Source organism: Pyrgilauda ruficollis, unplaced genomic scaffold (genome assembly GCF_017590135.1).
Source record: "Pyrgilauda ruficollis isolate IOZ18807 unplaced genomic scaffold, ASM1759013v1 scaffold12, whole genome shotgun sequence".
NCBI lineage: Eukaryota > Metazoa > Chordata > Aves > Passeriformes > Passeridae > Pyrgilauda > Pyrgilauda ruficollis.
Window position 1 is genome coordinate 18,220,501 of NW_024510321.1, and position 19,137 is coordinate 18,239,637.

Genomic DNA, 19,137 nt, shown 5'->3' on the forward strand with positions numbered 1-19,137 from the left:
GAATCTGATTTTTTATTTTGTGCCTCATTCATTTGCACATCTCAATTACATTTCATTATCTGAGTTCTCTTAAATTTGAGCATTTCCACTGAGAAAAAGGCTGTTCTATTTGGTGGTATGTTTATGTAGTCATTGTTGAAGCTTGCAGATTGATGTACAAAAATCTTCCCTATACCAGCTAGTTTTTATCTGAGTTAGTATGGGGTTTCCCTATACTCATGAAGAAACCTGTCTAGTGGCAAAATTACTAAAATACCATTTTTTTTAAACACAGTGGAAGTGCATCCTTCCATGCAGTGAATGTAAGGCTCCTGCCCAGAGCATCTCACTTTTGACTGATGGGAGAATTATAAGGATTTTCAGGAATCTCTGTATTACAGTCTGGGAAAACATTGATTGGTGATAGCTATGTCTTAAATAAGGGAAAGCCCATTTTCGTTTTGTCAGAGACATTTCAATAGAAATCTGAACAGGCCCAATGCTTCAGTGACTGTACAATTTGTTTTAGCACTTGTCACACATTTCTAAAATAAGTGGAAAATTCAAAAAATACTTGTTGCATCTTAAAGATGAATTATTCACTTCTCAGCTCATCCTTTGGCTCCTCTTCTTCCTGTTCATATTAAAGTTTAACACTTGGATTCTTGTATAAATACTGAATTATATTTCTTTTCCTTAGCAGTTTAATATATTTTTGTCTTCTATGTGTTTACAACCATTTAAGTGTTCTATTTTTTCTGTGAGTTATTTAAAGAATATGACATATTAGTAAGGATTTAGAGGAGATTAAGTAATAATTGTTTCAGAGCACTAGCATTTCTGAGCAGTCTTGTGTAAATATTGTATAAAATTGAACTGATCAAAGAAATACCCAAGGAAAAATGATGTGAAACCATGAAAAAGTAGACATAGAGCCTAAAATTCATTCCAGTAGGCATTTTTTCTTTGCCTGTGCAAATACGAGTATTATACTGTTACAACCTCATTAGGGGAAGTTTATGAAATACAGAACAGTGATAGTGTGTCAATTTAAATGTTATTGCGAAGAGCAGGACAAGATTTGTGTTATTTTTGTCTTTAGTAGATTGTAAAGTTTGGGCAATTTATATAGCCATTAAAGAAAATAAATAGGGGCCCAAGAGGGCCAGGCAGCCATCTGTGAAAGCAAGACAACTGGGTTGTTCTCTTTGACTTTCCTCCACCTGGTCCTGTTGACAGTGGGAGGAGGCTGCATGAGGAACCTTCTCAGGTAAGAGCTCTGGTGAAACAAGAAGCAGAGTAGGAAGGGTTTAAATCAGCTGGAACACAACACTTTGATTAGTTCAAATGTTTGCCCGTATATATTTTAAAAAATAAATGAATCTCATTCTGTTTATAAATAATACACTTAAAATGGGATTCTTCTCAGAATTAATATTTTATAGGCATTTTCACTGTATATTGACCACAATTAACATATGGCATTACTCATTCTTTGCACATGTGTTATAAGGTGAAGCTTGTGGAGAAGGAGAAGATTGGACAAGCTCATGTAAGAAAAATCCTCAGAATACTGAGTAAGTAGATTTCGGACTGAAGAAGTTCCCGAGCTGCAAATAACTGGAGGCCAAGAGAGTACCTGGGGGAGGTACTGTATATGCTCACCCCTTTGTGTACCCTTCATTTCCTATCTGCTTTTGGCCACCATTGGAGGGTGACCTGGATGATCCACTGACCTGGAGAGATCTTTTCTAACGCAGGATGATGACTCTTATTGCTTATTTTGTATGGTGACAGAATGCCAGTACTTGTAAGCACAGCCTCAGGACACAGCAAATGCTTTACAGACATAGCCTGGACTGAGCTGCCTGGTGAAAGCCAGCAGTATAGAACAAAATGACTCTGAGGGGGGTTGTGCAGCCAGGTCCATTCATGGCTTTAGGGTTATTAGTGAAGAAGGGTGCTATGCAAATGGAAGTCCCTAAAACTAACTCCAGTGTATGTTAAAGCAATTGCAATGTGTTAAAAGGACTGAATAATCAATAGAAAAGAATAAAGCAAATACAAACAACTGGAAGCTTTTCAATAACCTAATTGCAAAAAAGAATGAAGTGGAGAATAGGAAGCATCAAAGTGGTTTATAGAAACAACAGTGTTCAGGAAGAAAAACCAGAAAGACAGGAGAACTAAAATAAAAGTCTCATAAGAAAAGTAAAAAACTAGTGTGTTAAATCTTACTTGTGATAAAGGAATCCAGGGAGAATTTGGACAGTAGATCAATTTCAGCTTAAGTAGTTAACTAAATCATGACTCTTATCTTTGTCACTTGCTATTAAAAACTGGAAAACTCAATTTCCTGGCCAGGTAGTTTAACTTCATTAGCAGTTAATTTATGAAGTTCATCAACTGTGTTGAGGAAGCAGAATCTTAAACAGTGGCAGAGGGCAGATTACTGAAAAGAAATCCTTAAGGAGGGGTGTGAGAAATGGAGGCTTGCAGAAGCTGCAGCCCCTGGGGAAGGTGCTGTAGCCGTAAAACTCTCAAGACACTCATGAAGAGAGGGAAACATTGATGATAGGTGTTTATAGGTAAGGAACAGCAAGGGGAATGTTACTTTTCAGAGTCACCCATATTTGATGTAAACCCCATGTTTGCTGATCCATTGCCCAGGGCCTGCTACCAGCTTTGTGCTTGGTTGTCTGAGAGGTGTAGGGACACATGGGAAATGCTGAGTTCAATATGGAGCTGGGTTTACACCATGAATTTGCACAGTTATGTGGAGGAAACAGGATTCACTTCATATGTTGTGTGTCACTTTTGAACTCTAGAGTGTGAGTATTATTAGATGGAGGAAAGATGAAGGGAACTGAAGACAGAAGTACTGGGAGATACGAGGACAGCTGAAGAAAAACTTCTGTAAATGTGCTCTACTTGTAATTTAACCAGAAATTGTCTGGATTTATAATTATTTGCAAATATTTAAGTGATAACATTGAATAGCAGGGATTTTCTTCTTTTTTGCATCCGTAGGGAGGAAAAAAAATATGATTGGCTTTTAGTCTTCCATTAAAAAATTAACCAGGTTTGAATTCACACCCGTGGCTGCTCTTCCTTCATTTAAACAGGTAACATTGTCAAAAACTCTCATCATGTCCATGAATTTGAGTTACTTCCTAGGAGTAATTAATGCGTATTGAATTTTTTGCCATGATTTGAGTCAACTCTTGTCTTCTACACCAACATCTTTGCATTGCAGGCATGTACTGCTGGAGAAATAGAGGAATACCACCGTTTCATTTCACACGGCTACACAAGATAGTGGTAAATTGTAGTCCCTGCTAGTACAGGATGAACTTCAACCAGAATTAGAGACAAACACTCCATTGCTCTTGCCAAATCTGCACACAACCTATGCTCTTTAGAGCTGTTTTCTGAGCCTTCATCTTAGGGAGGTAATGAATGACCTGTCCCAGGAGGAGAGGTTCATGCCAGCTCTTCTTGTTAGAAAGAACAGCCCCTATTCTTGTGCCAGAATTTTGTGTGTTTTCCATTATGTTCCTCCAAAAATGAGGTCTCAATTCAATATATTACAGTAAAATTAGAAGGTGTGGATCTACTTCTGTCCTCAAGAAGGTTTCTCAGCCTCAAGAGGATTTCTCAATTTGGCCAGCCTGAGGTGCATTCACTAGGAATAAAGACTAAATTAACTAAAATCCGGAAGGTCTAATGAAATGGAAAATAGTGTGTCATGCAAATAGGTGGGTGTCCAACCCTCTCTTTCCATCCTATAATCAGTGCATAGTCAAAATCAGCTGGTCCTCAGGCAAACCATTTTCTAAACTATAAAGCCTGCAGGAAGAGAAGGTGAATTTCTTCTTGTTCCTTGCATTACCAGCCTTGTCTTCATCCTTAATGGTTTATTGCTCACTGATTATTGGTTTATTGGAGTTAGTTAGTTGGAAAGAGAAGCCTGAATCAAAGGCTGACAGGCAGCAGACAGGGGCAGTGCATGCTTGACATACAAAAGAAATGAAGAGAGGAAAGGAAGGATTTTGTGAGCCACAGCTGAAGACCAGGATGAAAACTGTCAGCATACAATGGACTTTGGGAAAGCAAGTTCCTGGAGTACACAGATATTCAGCCAGCCTGCTACAGAGTGCGGCTGTAGTTGGCCCGGAGTTTATTCAAGTTGACATCCAACTGACAGTAAACTGACAGTTTGTTTTGTTCAAACAAAAAGAAAATCAAAACAAAAAGAGAAAAAAATCCCCACCAGACAGACTTCAAAATTGACAGGAAGAATGTTAATGAGCACCAGTTTAATGGACAGTGCCAGGATACCCAGAGGCAGAAGGTGTCCGGTCGACTAGACAGAAATATTGATAATTTGTCTATACTGTCCTGTTCCTGAACAGATGTTTCAGAGCAAAAAGCATAATAGTAAATATAAAAAAGGTGGAGGGGCAGATTCTCAGTTGATATAAAAAAACACAGCTCATGTGGATTGAATGGAGCAGTCATATTTCCTACAACACAATTCTGTATTTTTATGGAAATATTGTCCCTCGTGTTGGTAAAGGACATCACATGGAAAACTTCCCTTATGTTTCTCTGTTCTGGCAGGAACAGCTGATAGACTCCCTGCTGCAGAGCAGATGAGCATACACAGAGCTGTCCTTCTTCCTCACCAGTAGGTACATGGGATGGGCTGTCTCCCGTGGGCTCAGGAGGAGCTTCACCGCCGCCCTTCCAGATCCCTCAGCAGCAGCAGTGACTGCTGGGTTTCCTGCATCACAGCCAGTGGGAGCACAAGAGGCATGGTCAGCAGGCTGGTGCTGTTCTGAATTCCAAGGTAAGTTCATGAAAACACAGATAATAAAATATAATACAAATCTAGTTTTTGGGAAAATGGTGGGATACAGCTGATACAGCCCAAGACACTCAGGTATTCACAGTGAAGATCCCATGATCTGTGGCAGCACCACAAACACTAGCTGCCCTGACTTCACATCCATGTCCGCAGTGTGCATCTGTCTCTTTTTGAGATGACATTAGTATTTTTTGTCACCACATTCAATTTCTTACCAGGTTGTTTTGAGCTCATAATGCTTCCATCTGTGAAAGCTGTAGAGTTCATTCAATCCCCCAGCTCCAGGGAAGGCTTCACATATCTGTGGGACATCTGTAGGTGACAAGTGTAAACTGGAGCAGAAAGAAAGACTGGGTAGGGTTAGGAAGTGCAGGAGCTCCAGGAAGGTCTGGTGCTTAATGATCTCTCGAAGGGATGCTGGTGTTACCTACAAGCAAGAGCAGCTACAACTGTTGCTACTCTTCTCAGTAAAGTTTTGAAATGTGAGCAACCTGAATAAGATGTCTACTAAGCAAAAAGGAAAATGGTGGTGGACCTGGATGTCAGGAAGCTCCTAGCATGAGGAAAGAAAACACACACAGAGCTCCTCTAAGCAGGAAGAAAAAAGCACAGCAAAGTCTTGTGCAAAGGAAATATGGAGACTCTGGCAAAAGCAAATGGGAGATGGGATATGGAATCTCTCATGGCTTTCAGCAGCAACAGCCTGAGCCCCAGCATCTGGGGACTGAATCACCCTTGATTCAGAGCAACCGTATTTGGTTAAAATTGTACTTTGCTGTTGTAATCCATGGCATGCTGTTCAGTACTGCTGACTTGTTCGTGTCATCTGCCCAGTAAATTACTTACTGGAAGCTTCTCTTTCAATACAAATATTCCTTGCCAGCCACTGTGGGTTTTACATCTGGGCTAGGGGATTTTTTTGGTAACAACTTAGGTCCTTTAGTGTTGCCAAATAATCTCTCCTTCGCTCCTGTGATGCAGCACGTGGGAGAGCACTTTCTGCAGATTACAAGGTGCTCAGGGACACAGGGGTACTCAGCTGTACAAAGGGCAAAGACATAGTGATAAAGTACAGGCAGATTCCATTTAATGATCTCTCAAAGCTGCTGAAACCAAAAGACAAAAGGAGAAAAATGCATTTAATGTCTAGGGGATTTGCATGCTGTCAATCTTTAATTAAGGTATCCAAGATAAAGTTCACCCTTGCAAGACAAGGCAGCAGAATGGGCACCTTGTGAACAAGGAGCTGTGTGAGAGCAAAGGGCACCTGGGCTCACAACAGCCCAGTCCAGCACTGGAGGTTTCACTTCAAGCAAGGACAGCTGGAGGAGAGCAATGCTTTGGGCTCCTCCTGCTCCTCAGCTCGTGGTTGTGCTGTTATTACTTACTGGATTGAGCTGTGACCCAAACCACCATGAAAAAAAGAAGCAGAAAAGAGCCACTTATGACGAGCAGTAAGTACCATTGCTTGCAAATGCATTTACTGGTATGATGGCCCATAAGTGCTGGTAATGGGGATGGAATGGCTTTACTACAGCTCTATTTTACTTACTCTTTGGCAGATATGTGTGACTAAATTATCTTTTTTTTTTCCAATACACAACAGGCCTCGTTTATCCTCCGAGCAGGGTAATTTAGTGTTCTATGCTGGCTCCAGCAAAAATATTGAATTTAGAACTGGACCACTGGGGAAAGTAAAAATTAATGAAGAAGACCTTTCAGAAGTTTTTAGTCAGGTGATACAGTTATTTTCCCTTAATATATTTTAATTTTCTACATATTAATAGTTAAATTGTTTTCACAAGTGTTTGATGCATTCTGTATTTTATTTTATTTTATATTATCTATATCAGCAGTCTAATATGAAAGTAAGCCATTGCAGACTTGTAAAGTAATCATGTCATCACTAAAGATAATGAAAAGGTTAAATTGTGTATGTAGTAGAACTCTCTGTATTTAAGTGGACTTTATAATAGTAAAGTTATGCAAGGACTAAACTTTCCTAAGATTTTGAAAAGTCAAAGTTTGTTTCACATTATCTCTTGTTTAACTTTAGGTTAGAGAGAGTAGCACAGAGATTCAAGAACTGAAAAAAGCCAGTGGTGCTTTGCAGAATGTATCCCAGCAGATTACTCTGCTGACCTCCAAGGTGAGCCATACCTTCATGTTATCCTCCTCCAGCATTCCCACATTTCCATTCCTCACACTAATATTAAACGATCTGATTAATTTTAATATTTCTGCACCCAGTTTAGGGAACTGGAGCACAGTCCCTATTTAATATCAGCCTGGAGTCTGTGTTTAATTTTGAGATACTTATTCAGTAACTCTGTAGACAATGGAAATATTTCTGTAAATCCCCCCAAAATTTCCAGTCACTGTGATTCTTCTTTGTTCACTGTCAGCATCTGTATTGACAATGTCCTGTAATATTTGTGAATAAATTCTGGAAACGGACCATATATGTTTTCATAGTTGTTACACAGACATCCCATTCCTTAGGGAAATGGGCTATAGGGGTTTGCAGTGGAAAGATAAGACCAATGCAATAGTTTTGTCACTTCCCTGCTCCTGAATTATTTTTTTCCATGAAAAAGTTTTTAAATGATTGCCTGATATAATTGTCTTTTGTTACAGTGTTTCCACAAGTTCCTTATAGGAAAACATTTTTATAGTGTAAGAGACCTTCCTTTAGGGAAATTGGGCTAATATATATCCATCACATTCTCTGATTCAGTGTCAGCTTGCTGTTTGTGGTTACAACCCACTGAGATGTGGAGACCCTTTTCCTGGCTCTCAGTGCTCTGTCCCAGACCTCCATCCTTGTCACACATGTGAGGACCCGAGCAGTCCCACAGGAATATTCACATTCTCAGTTTCCAGCACCTGAATACATCTTTGCAAGACAGAGTCTTGCCTTGTGGATCCAAGCTGGGACATATTGAAGCTGTCATATTCTGAACAGCCAAACCCACCAAAATCTCAGTGAATGGGGCCTCATTTGGATCTGACTGTCCTCTGGTTTCACATACCAGCTATTCTCTTTTCTCAGAGGAAGGTATTTTGTGAGTTTACCAGTATCCAGCAAGTACCTCTGTGGTGACTCTCATACTAAGCACAATGTAATTCATGTTTCTTTTGCAGATCCTGACTCTTGATAACAAACTTCAAAGCTTACAGCAGGTAAGTAAATGGGAAGCAAACTAGAGATCAGAAAAGAAAATCTCAGGCCCAAGTAAATAAAGTGAGGTTTCAATGATTAAACAGCTAAATTATTTCTTTCCTCTCATGCATTCCTCAGGAAAACTTTTTTTGGTAACAGAAGGTAAAAAAAAGCACCAAGATTTGTGGAGGAGGTGATATGCTTTCTTACAAAATATAAGCTGTGTAGGAGACTGCATTTCTTATCAGAAAAACAGTTGTGCATTCAAGAACAGCAAGTAGATACCAAGGAGAAGTAAACTTTTCCTTCACTGGTCTGTCAAGATAAAGACCAGAAACTCAAACTGGATTTTTATTGCACTGGAACTAAGTAAGTTTCAGCTGTCACCTGTTTCTCCACTGAACTTGTGACAAGCCTCACCTACAAGTGCCAGTAAAAACAATTGTCAGATGAAATACCCATGGAATCAAAAAGACAAGATAACCTTCCATCTAGACTCCCAGTCTGCTGCTGAAGAACAGTCTCTATTAATATTTAATTTTTACAGGTCTTTTCTCATCCTAGTGCTTGGCCATTCTGTCTATGAGCAATTACAGGATCATTATTTTGTACAGGGTTAAGTGAAATAGCTCAAAACATTTACAAATCAACCTTGCTGAAAAAAATTTGGAGGGCAATTCAAGAAAGAATTTGGGGGAAGAGAAAAGAGGTTTGTCTTGAAAATTAATGCTAATGGGACACCAGCTAAGCAGAAACCTCATTTTCTACTCTTTCCTGGCATTTCAGGACATCCAGAGGAGAGCCTGCAGTAGTAACCCCTGTAAGAACTCAGGGACCTGTGTCAACTCACTGGATGGTTTCGTTTGCCTCTGTCCCAGCAACTGGCAGGTGAGTCTTTAGCCTCGACTGCAGAGTGTGTGTTTCAGCTGTCAGTCTGCACCTAGCTCAGTAGACTGCCATGCAGCACAGCACTTCGGGCTGCTCAGGGCAGAGTGAGGTACCCTGAGCAGCAGAGCAGCAGTATCACTCATTGGTTGTTTGCTTCTCAACAATACCAATATATATGTGTAAAAAAAAGAAGCCCAAAGCATTGGGCCAAACCCTGCACTCTTACATGCAGGCAGTGGCCCATGAAGTCAGTGATTCTTGGCAGTTCCCACAGCAGAGAATTAGTCTGGATTTTGCTGAGCACTGAACTGGACTGCATGCCTTGCTGTTGACCTTACACAAGGATAGAGAGAGGCTGGGGGAAGGGATGGATATTTATTCAGTCTTAAACAAGTAAGACAAACTGGGGGTGTAAATAATCAGTGCCATTCTGAATTTTTTAAATCCAGAGACTAGAAAATACTTTAATGGTGCTATTATATGCGCCAGAGATGGAAATGTTATATATTCTTCTCAAAGGATTTAAATTTAAAAGTTATCCCAGCAAGATTTGGGTCAAAATTTATGGGCTTTCTGATAGAAACAGTTTACAAGAAAATTTTCTGAGTCTTTTTCTAGTTGGAAAGAGAGGGGTTGGCAAAAATGTGCTGTTCATATGCTTTCTACATCTGAGATATTTTATCCCATCTGACTGATAGCAAGGGTCACAGAAACACAGCTGAAAAATAAAGTTTTGTTATTGTGTTTCATGAGAGAATATGTGTTGATAACAGCCCATGGTTTGTATATCTTTGAAAACTATATTAAACATTGGGTCCATGGTTTGCTTCATTTTTCAGTTATTTGGAAAATAAACTGGTTTTCCATTTCATCTTAGGGCCCCCTGTGCTCAGAGGATGTTAATGAATGCCAGATTTTTGCTGGAACAGCATTAGGCTGCCAGAATGGAGCCACTTGTGTGAACACGCCAGGCAGCTACAGGTAACTTCTCAAAACTAGCCACAAATATCCCGTGTAGAATACTCTGCTATTTTTGTACCCCATATCATGCCTGCAGCACAAGTTCTAGAATTAAGTCTGTTTAATATCTGTGCACTATAACCCCTTGCAGTCTGGGAACAAGTAAAACCCTTACTGCACTGTACTCTGAGCCCACTGCAGACACACAAAGGCCTCCAAAGCCATTGCCTGCACCAGAGGAGCAGCAGGAACCAGATCCATCACACAGCCATGTTAGGGAAAAGGCTGCAAAATGAGAACTGGCTCCAGTGACCCAGCCCCCTGCTGTAGGTGCAGCTGCTTTAATGGAAATTTCCTGCACCATGGGGTGTAGCTGGGGCAGTGAGAGGCCCATGCTGGGCTGTAACCAGCACTCACCAACATGCCCACAGAGCACAGCCACCTTACCCTCCCTCTGCTATCACCTACCCCTTGAGATCAAAGGGAGATGAAGGAGCTGATCACCCTTGATCACTGGCATTCCCAGCACACTCATTTGGTCAGAGCAGGGTGCTAATAACATCAAGATAATGGGTCCAATCCCCATGCAGCCCATTCACTAAGGCTTGGACTTGATGATCCTTGTGTGTGCCTTCAGGCTCAGAATATTCTGTGAAATCAGAAACAGTTCTGTGAAATGCCTTCATCCCCTCCAAAAACAAAGGCACTGCTGAGACAGCAGCAGCGCAAGGAATGCACAGTGCTGCCAGGCAGAAAGGGAGAAGTGCTGTCTGCAACCAAGGGGATGCCTGGGCTGCTGCGTGCTGGGCCCCACACACATCAGGCTTCTGGAGCATATTCTTCTCTGGCTGTGCCCAGCTCCTTAGGAAACATGCTCTTGCTTACAGGGCAAGCCAGCCTGAACATTTTGTGTCTCATTCTCCAAAATGTCAAATTATCTGCTAAATAAATAACTCTCACATATAATACAAAGCTACCCCTGTGAAATGGGAACACACACGCTGGAGAGCGTGCCACAGTTTTCTGCAAAGTATTTTGTCTCCTGCTTCAGCATAGAAATTTTAGCCCCCACAAATATTTGCTTGATGTAACACTGGTTTATAGTGCTTTGTCAGTTCTTGGAAGAACCTCAAACAAAGGAAGTTCTCCTGTAGTGCTCCTCATGCTTCAGCATTAACACAGAGTCTGCTGAGGTGTCACTGCTGCGTGATACTTCCTGTAAGCTTTAATTTTATAATTTTTATTATAATTTAATTTTATTTTAAAGGGTGTTTCTAGCTTGTCTGCAACAGATATTTGTCAAGGAAACAACAAAGCAATCTGCCTTTATTTGTTTCTTATTGTGCTTAGAGAGGTACAAGTGTGTGACTAAATTAAGGTTTAAGGTCTGCTGTTTGCAAGCGTTGTCATTGTGTTAATACAGTCACAATTCCCCAGGTTCTTCCCTGGTGTACTGCTTGCCCTCCTTAGTACTTGCTGAATCAGTGCTTCATGGAGTGAACTAAGACCTCTTCATAAGTCGTTGAAACCTTAACATTACTGCTTTTGCATCACACACTCAGGATTATTACATAGTCCTTTCCCAAGTCCATTGTACTATCTTTAGTCTACCTTATTGTCTTATTTCTGAGTGCTCCCCAAATGCTAAATCCATCCCCAGGCAGAACATGACATCTCTTTTCAGCAACTGTGAGGACATTGCAGCTAAGAGTTCTGGGGCTCAACAACCCAGGTCACCCCTCTAATGCTCTAGCATAGTTATATACACCATTGTGGACTGCAGGGAAAGAAAAGGGTAATATCTGACTTTCCAAAGCCTGAAGAGATAATACCAGGTGATTGGAAATACTGGATTAGGAACCATGAATTGGAGCATAATGCAGTCTTCACCCCTTGTTCATATTCTTTATCTGCATGGTCTTCCTGTAACTCAGGAAGGTGAAATATGAGGGAAAAGGGCAGGTATCCAGAAACATCTTCCTCAGTCAGAATCCTAAGGGAACATTGTATCAGTTGGAAGAAAGGATGTGAAAGTCCCTCAGTCTATCAGACTTCTGTGTCACAACCAAAATAACAGGGGCCTCATCACAACATGCCATGAGTCATGTGATGGAACCACAGCAGTGCCAAGCAGCAGTGCATCACACTTTGGCTGAAGTGCCTTGCAGTGTGACCTACTTCTGGAAGCTCTTCTCTGAGAAACTTCAGAGGGGTAGTAGATTAATCTTTGCCAGAGTCGACAGGAGACAGTGCCATTGTTCTCCTCCTTTAGAGATGGTCACATTACCTTGTTGTGTCCTTTGAAGATGAACATGAAGCTCTGATTGTACTTTAGACATATAAAAGTCATCTGGTTCCCTGACCTGTTGCTTCTGTGCTTGCCAGGCTGAGCTACTGCACTGATGGGAAGGTGCTGTTCTGCTTGCTGTCTCTTACAATAATGAACACGCTGTCTTGCACTGCAGACTGCAGTTAAGCATTAAGTTGTTGTGGGATTTTGAAGCCTAAGTTCATGTGGGTTGCTTGTCCTGGGTGCACTCCTTAGTTACCTGCAATTGGCTTATCAAACTGCAATTTCAGGTGAGCATGTGACATGTGGAAGGGACAGCAGCAGCTTATTTTATATAAATTGCTTCAAGGTCCAGGTCAGCTGCACTGGAATACCCTGATTCCAATTCTGCAGAGAAATGCTTTTACAGAGCACTTTTCATTAGGCAGCTTAAAAGCAATCCAAGAAGGGTGCGTACCTGCCATATGTCTCTGCAAGCTGCAGACATTGCAGCACATAACTTGAATCCAAATAAGAGTCTCACTGTCTTTTTATTGAGAAGCTAGTGGTCTGACAGGAGGTTTTCTGTACATTTATATCTGTTTCAGCTGTATTTCAGAGCCTCACATTTTGTCTCTGTGGAAATAAAGAGCCAGAGAAAAGGGAAATATTATCCAATGGCTTAGAAGTTCCCAATTTCAGTTCCACCACATATGTATAATGCTGTAACTAACTCTGCCCTATAAATGACCATGTGATGCATGTGGCAACTTTCAAACCAGATCCTCCCAGTAGAATGCCTTCTTTCAACCCACTGCTTTGTTCCTCCTACCCTACCAACTCCAAATGCCACCTCTTGCCCACCACACATCCCTAAAAGCTGAGGTGCTGTTGAGACAGTAGCTGTCCATTGTTGTGGTGTGGGGTGAAAGTACCCCATCTCTAGGTCAGGCCAGACATGGCATTTCTGCACATGGCATCATACGATGGTCATAACTGCAAAAGGAAGTTTAGGTGCTCTTTGACTGAAGTGGGGTTTCCATGCTCATGTTCTATTTAAGTCTTATGTTAGACTTTCCTTTTTTTTTTTTTTTTTTTATTTGTGCTTATGAATGTAACAAAAGGCTGTAGATTCTTCCATAGGGCCAGACAGTCATGAATATGCACAAGTCTTAAATGATTCTTGAGTCTCTGCTGAACAGGAGATTTGCCTCTCTGCATGATTATTAGCAGGATTGTCATAATAGGTAAATAGATGTATTTTGTAAGGCACATTCCATAAAGTGGAGAATGGAAATGAACAATCTTTGACAGTGGTAGAAAGACAAAAATTTGATTTTTCTTTCTACTTTCACTATTAGCTGCTCCTGTACTCCAGAAACCTATGGGCGTCACTGTGCCTCGAAGTATGATGACTGCCAGGAAGGATCTGAGAGACTCTGTGAGCATGGCCTCTGTGTAGATGAAGAAAGGGATCAGCCCAGCAGGGTAAGGAACAATGCATAAACCTCAGCATATGGCACAGCATGAATAAGCAGCAAATTCTGCTGTGCATCACAAAACTGCGTAGCACAAACTGCTGCTGAAAACAACAAGAAAGGCCACTGTACAACATAACAGCCTCTCTGTCGTGCCAAGGGTGGCAGAAAGAATCAGAAATGTCTTATGTCTTGTTACAGGTACTTGTCACAGTATTAGATCTACTACTACGTCTGTAGGGAGTTGGGAATAATTTTTTTCTAATTTGAAGTCTTATTTGAAATATAATACTGTTCATTATTTTGGGAGTTCTAAGTTGCTAGAGTATTTTACTGCTTAAATGACTGAGAAGGACAAACATCATGAATCTTATTTTTCCTGGGAAAAGTGGCACACTAGTGGCACATTAGTGCCAGAGGCCTGGAAGCTGCCAGGGCTGCATGGTGACTGTGTGGCTGCTGCTCATCTTTGGTGCTCCTCAGTGTCAGTGGGATGTGGGCTCTGACTGCAGGCCCAGTCTTTCCAAGCATCTGCAGTGGATGGATGCTAGCACACACTTGAGTGCTCTTCTGGAGCAAGCCAGCTCATTCCATTTGGGAGAGAATCTGGGTACAGGGTGTTCACTCCAAAGGGACAGATGGACCATGCCAGCTTTGGCTCTTTCCACTCAGAGCAGCCCTCCAAAACCACCCAGCCAAGCTTGTGCTCCTTAATGCTCCTGTACGCCCACGCACCATTCCAGTCATAGCACATATTTTTTGTGGTTTGCTATAAAATAATTTCCTTAATTTTTAGAAGTTTCAAAACTCATCATTTATTTTCTGCCCACTTTTTTCAAAAGGGTTCAGTGTTGGCTTAACAGTGTCTGCTCCTGTGACAATCAACAATAAAGCTCCCATTAGCTTTAATTAGACTAAAGCTAGATAAATGCTGAAATCTGGCCATTAGTAAAGTTTACTAGAGAGAAAACTATTTTCCTAAAAGAAAACATGTATTTGCATTTTAGTGTCAGTGCTGCACATTGCATAGACTACTGAATAATTTGATTAAAAGAAAACAGCCAAGATGATTTCAGGTTGCTTACAATGATCTCTTTGCCCTGGTTAAAAAGCAAGTTGATGACTTTTAATTATGGTTATGTACAGCTCATAATTGATCTTACTTTCTCTGGGAGCTTTGGGGTAAATTACAGTTTTCTTTTATGAACATTATGAATGAGCCTGAGTTGCTTCCATAATCTGAAGAAGTAAATTCAGAGGAAGAAATAGACTGAGAAAACTACTGAAGCAACTTACAAAACAAAACATACTAGCCATGTAATGTTCTGAAATCTTTCTTGCTATACTTTCAAAGTCATTTTATGAAATTAACTCCTCCTGCCTTTTTCTTGACTATTGCAAATGCCTTAAACATGCAATGTGATGTTTTCTGTGGCAGCCCAAGTACCACTGTCTCTGTGATGCTGGCTGGATGTCCCCTCCTGGCAGCCCTGCCTGCAGTGCTGATATAGATGAATGCAGCCTCCCTAATCCTCCGTGTTCACAGGATCCACCTGTGCAGTGCTACAACACTTTAGGCTCCTACAGATGTGGTTCCTGCCCCACAGGTATTTTGTCCTTCCATACTCTCAGGCTGGATGGGGTGGCAGAGGTACTACTGCCCGAGTATCATAAGCACAGACACAGGATGCAGATGATGGTAACTCCATTAAATGCTTTGGTCTGTGTTCTAGAGAATAAATGCAGGTTGTGTTTTATATAGGTAACACAGGCAGTGGAGTCTAATGCATGATTTATCTCATCCTAAACTGAGCATTTAAATAAGTCTCATGTCCACAGGTACATTCATGTCCATCATGTCCTGTCACCTTCACATAATGTCTGCAGTACTTTCATAGCTGTATGTTTCCTGCCCTAAGGCAATATAAAAATCTGATTGCTCCCTCAGACCATATAACCTATGATTACTCTTCCTGAGCTGGGCAGGTGGTGTCTGTGGGAGAAGTTTTTAAAGTATTTTACTGAAGTTGCAATAAAGCTTTGCTGCAAAATGTACGTATATGCACTAGACCAGAACTGCATCTTCTTTAGGTAAAAGTGTGTTTGAATCTGAAATATCCAGAATACAGTTAAAACAAAACATTCTTTTACTCACATCTCCACACTGTTGTGTTTGAAACCTAATTTTCAGACCAGTATTAATTTTAATCAGTTACGAGGGAGACAGGTCTACTCTTGTGCTAATGAAGTGCAATTCAGTTGTACTCTATGAAAATATTTGGTCAAAGAAGAAATCAAAAAGGCCAGGCATTTTCTTTCTGATGTCTTTTCTGTGCTACTTTTTAGGCTGGCAAGGAAATGGCTACACTTGCCAAGACATTGATGAATGTGCAAGTAATAATGGAGGCTGCTCAACTGCACCGATGGTCCAATGCATCAACACAGTTGGATCATTTCGCTGTGGGCTCTGTCCACCAGGTAAAATGGATTTCTTGCTGATAATACTATGGAAGGGCTTAAAAGATGAAAATTCAACACATACAAGCCTGTTTTGGTGTACATTTAAGAAGCTGGAAATTGGTTTTATAGAAATATCACATACACAATACTGTAATACAGAATGCAGAGTCCGAGTATATTCAAATTGCTTCAGCTGTTAATGAACATTGTATAGAGTATGGCTCTAAAGAGGATCCTCTGAAATGGGTTTCTCTTGTACTAGGTAGCTGTTTTCACTGTTGTAGCCTGGATTTGGTGAAGTACTTCCTTTACAAGATCACTAATGGGAAACAGGGATTGCGTAATTATGGTAGTAATTTCATTGTCTGTATTAATTGAAGGAGTGTCCTGTGTGCCATAAATCACAGACTGTATTGTCTGCAGTAAAAAAAAGCCTTGATAATTGTCACGCTCTGAATGCTGTCTGAGGAGGCAGTGTTTCCACTGCAGTACAGCTCAAGCAGTGGAAGTTGCAACTTAGGTCTTTATAATTTATGCTTTATGATTTAAAATGCTTTCTGAAATGTATGGGGTCAATACTAGAAATATAGCAGGAAAAAGTCTTTCTAATTGACTTTTTGATTGCTATTTAGGTAAGGAAGGGTCCCAGTTACTGAGTGCTGAAGGGATATCACCATGCTGGAAATGTGGCCTCAGACAAGTTTTGGTGATGTCAGCTCTGGCCATAAGGAGTTGAGCTGCAGGACTTTGGTCCTCCTGAATGTCCTGAGAGAATCTGGGTGTTGTGTTTGAGATCCAAGGGCTGCTCTGGTGTGCAGGAGGAAAAAGTCTGGATGTGCTTTGGGCTGACTGGGTGCAGATGTGCAGGGAGGGCAACACATGGTGGCTGAGATACATGGGCTTCTATGGCCTCACTGACTTTACCTGTGTTTGATATACACTAATATATCTTTTTTCCTGCAACTATGGAAGGATTTATTTACAGTTAGAATCCATCCCTGCATGAAGGAGCCACAATAAATATGCCAGTTTTACTTCAGCAGCTATGTCAATTCTTTCTTTTTAACTGCAGAAGACTATGATTTTACACCATGAATTAATGTTTTGCTCATCAGTTGATTGTTTTGCTGTCAATTCACAAAAAAAAATGGTTTGTTACAGACTAACTGAGATTTACCTCTGAACAGGTTATGAGGGAGATGGACAAACATGTACCCAGGTTGATATCTGCTCAATAAATAATGGAGGGTGCCATCCTTTGGCTACTTGTACCTCAGCCCCAGGTATGATGCTTTCGTAAAGACTGTAAGGTAATATCAGCATGAATCTCAAGGAGGACCTGGTTAGGATAAATCCACTTTATACAAACATATCTACGCTGCAGCCCCTTCACCACAGTCAGCTTTGCCTCATGCAAAAGATTTTACTGGCAGGTTAGCTAAAGCCAGCAGACTTTTTCAGAAACACTGACAGAAGTAGATTTAGGCTCCACCAAAAAGAAGTATTTATGCTAAAACTGTGGAGATGTTCACCATTTCTCTTTGATGCAGTTTTCCAATTATACAGCTGCTTTTAATATTCCCCTTCCAATAAATACCCTTCAACCACCCCACCACTTCCCATGAAGGAGACCTTGGACTCTCAGGTACCCATAGCAAAACAACACTAGGGCTCTTTCCATGTTCAGACTGGGCACTGACCAGGGAAGGTGTCAAAAGGTCAAGTAAGTTAGAATTACATTAAGATTCTCCTTCAAAATGTCAAGGACATTTACAGACATTGGTATTGTCATTGTAACAGAATTATGTTCTATATCTTGTCTTATCTCCCAAGGGCCCATGGCATTTTGTTCCTGCACATCTGGGTTCACTGGGAGTGGATATGGGCCGAATGGGTGCTCTCCTCTCAGTGATATCTGTCAGCTGCAAAACCCTTGTGCCAACGGGCAGTGCTTGGTAAGTGCTGGGCTCCTCACACACAGTGACAGCGCTGTGTAGTTATAACCAGCCAGGGAGCCTTGGTGAGACTGAAGGCTGAGTGCAGACATACTGCTGGGAATGAGGCAAAGTTATTGGGGACTGCAAGGTCAAAGGATATGCCTGAGGAAAGCAAAGTGAGTTTCAGGGCACACAAGCCATTGCTTTGTGTGTGAAGTAGAGGTAGCAATCTTGGCACTAATGGCATGAGAAATTGTGTTTGGTAGCCCGTGCTAGCCAATGGAATGCTGATGAGAGAGAACTGCTCTTGGTGGCACAAGAAAGTAATTTACCAGCCTGGATCATGGAGGAATTACCCATGATAACAGAACCAGTACCTCTGCTGACCTTCAGACTGTTAATTTCCAGCAGAGTTAGTTATGTGTTCCTAGTCTGATCTTGTGAGAGCACTCCTGGAGTCTCAGGCTGTTTATATGAGCATGGAAAGTGTGTTTCAAAGGAATTGGTTGCACTGATGGTAACCACGTCTTTTGGACCTGAACTGATTGGTGGTATGAATTCATTCTCATGCACTGTGAACATTTGATTTAACCTCATGGACCCTATGAAGGCTTTTATGGCTTCCTGAGTGAGGTGTGCTGTGTCCTGGAAAGTCCATTCTGCAGACCTGGGGTTTTTCTTGTGGGTTGCAACAATGGAAATGGAAAAGAGACATACAGAATAAGGAATAAAGCTGAAAAGGTGATGAAATTTTTCCCCTTTAACATTCCTCGGGATGAAAATGAAAGTTAACAGCCCACATAGCTGCAGCACAGACTTCCTGGAGAAAGGCCTTGTGAGAAATTACTTATACACCAGTTATCTTGCCTTGCTATTTATAAGATTTAGGTAATATGATTGACTTGATTCTAGCATGATCAAACAGTTTTCTGAATAGCTAGAAGTGTACGGATTTTGATTTTTAAGAAAGTAATTTGAAAGAGCCCTGATAAGAAATAATTTAATAGAAAAATCCAAAAAGATAGATAATCTAATTAGGCTTTATGCTTATTTTGGTATTCACCAGTGACCATCAAGGCCAAAAAATTCAAAGGTTTTATTTCTTTACTCCAATATTTCCTCATAAAATAAGT

At 40.9% G+C, this 19,137-nt stretch overlaps 1 protein-coding gene across 1 annotated transcript in view; it reads left to right on the forward strand.

Moving 5' to 3' along the window:
* Nucleotides 1-6,184: 6,184 nt before the first annotated feature.
* The window catches only part of CUBN (cubilin), a 144,072-nt gene continuing 131,119 nt past the window's right edge, over nt 6,185-19,137 (forward strand). The window contains exons 1-11 of the mRNA XM_041490048.1: nt 6,185-6,303; nt 6,456-6,585; nt 6,906-6,998; nt 7,994-8,032; nt 8,799-8,900; nt 9,778-9,881; nt 13,491-13,617; nt 15,046-15,214; nt 15,954-16,085; nt 17,255-17,350; nt 17,901-18,022. Coding sequence (XP_041345982.1) covers nt 6,185-6,303; nt 6,456-6,585; nt 6,906-6,998; nt 7,994-8,032; nt 8,799-8,900; nt 9,778-9,881; nt 13,491-13,617; nt 15,046-15,214; nt 15,954-16,085; nt 17,255-17,350; nt 17,901-18,022 — 1,233 coding nt within the window. The remainder of the gene's footprint in view (nt 6,304-6,455; nt 6,586-6,905; nt 6,999-7,993; nt 8,033-8,798; nt 8,901-9,777; nt 9,882-13,490; nt 13,618-15,045; nt 15,215-15,953; nt 16,086-17,254; nt 17,351-17,900; nt 18,023-19,137) is intronic.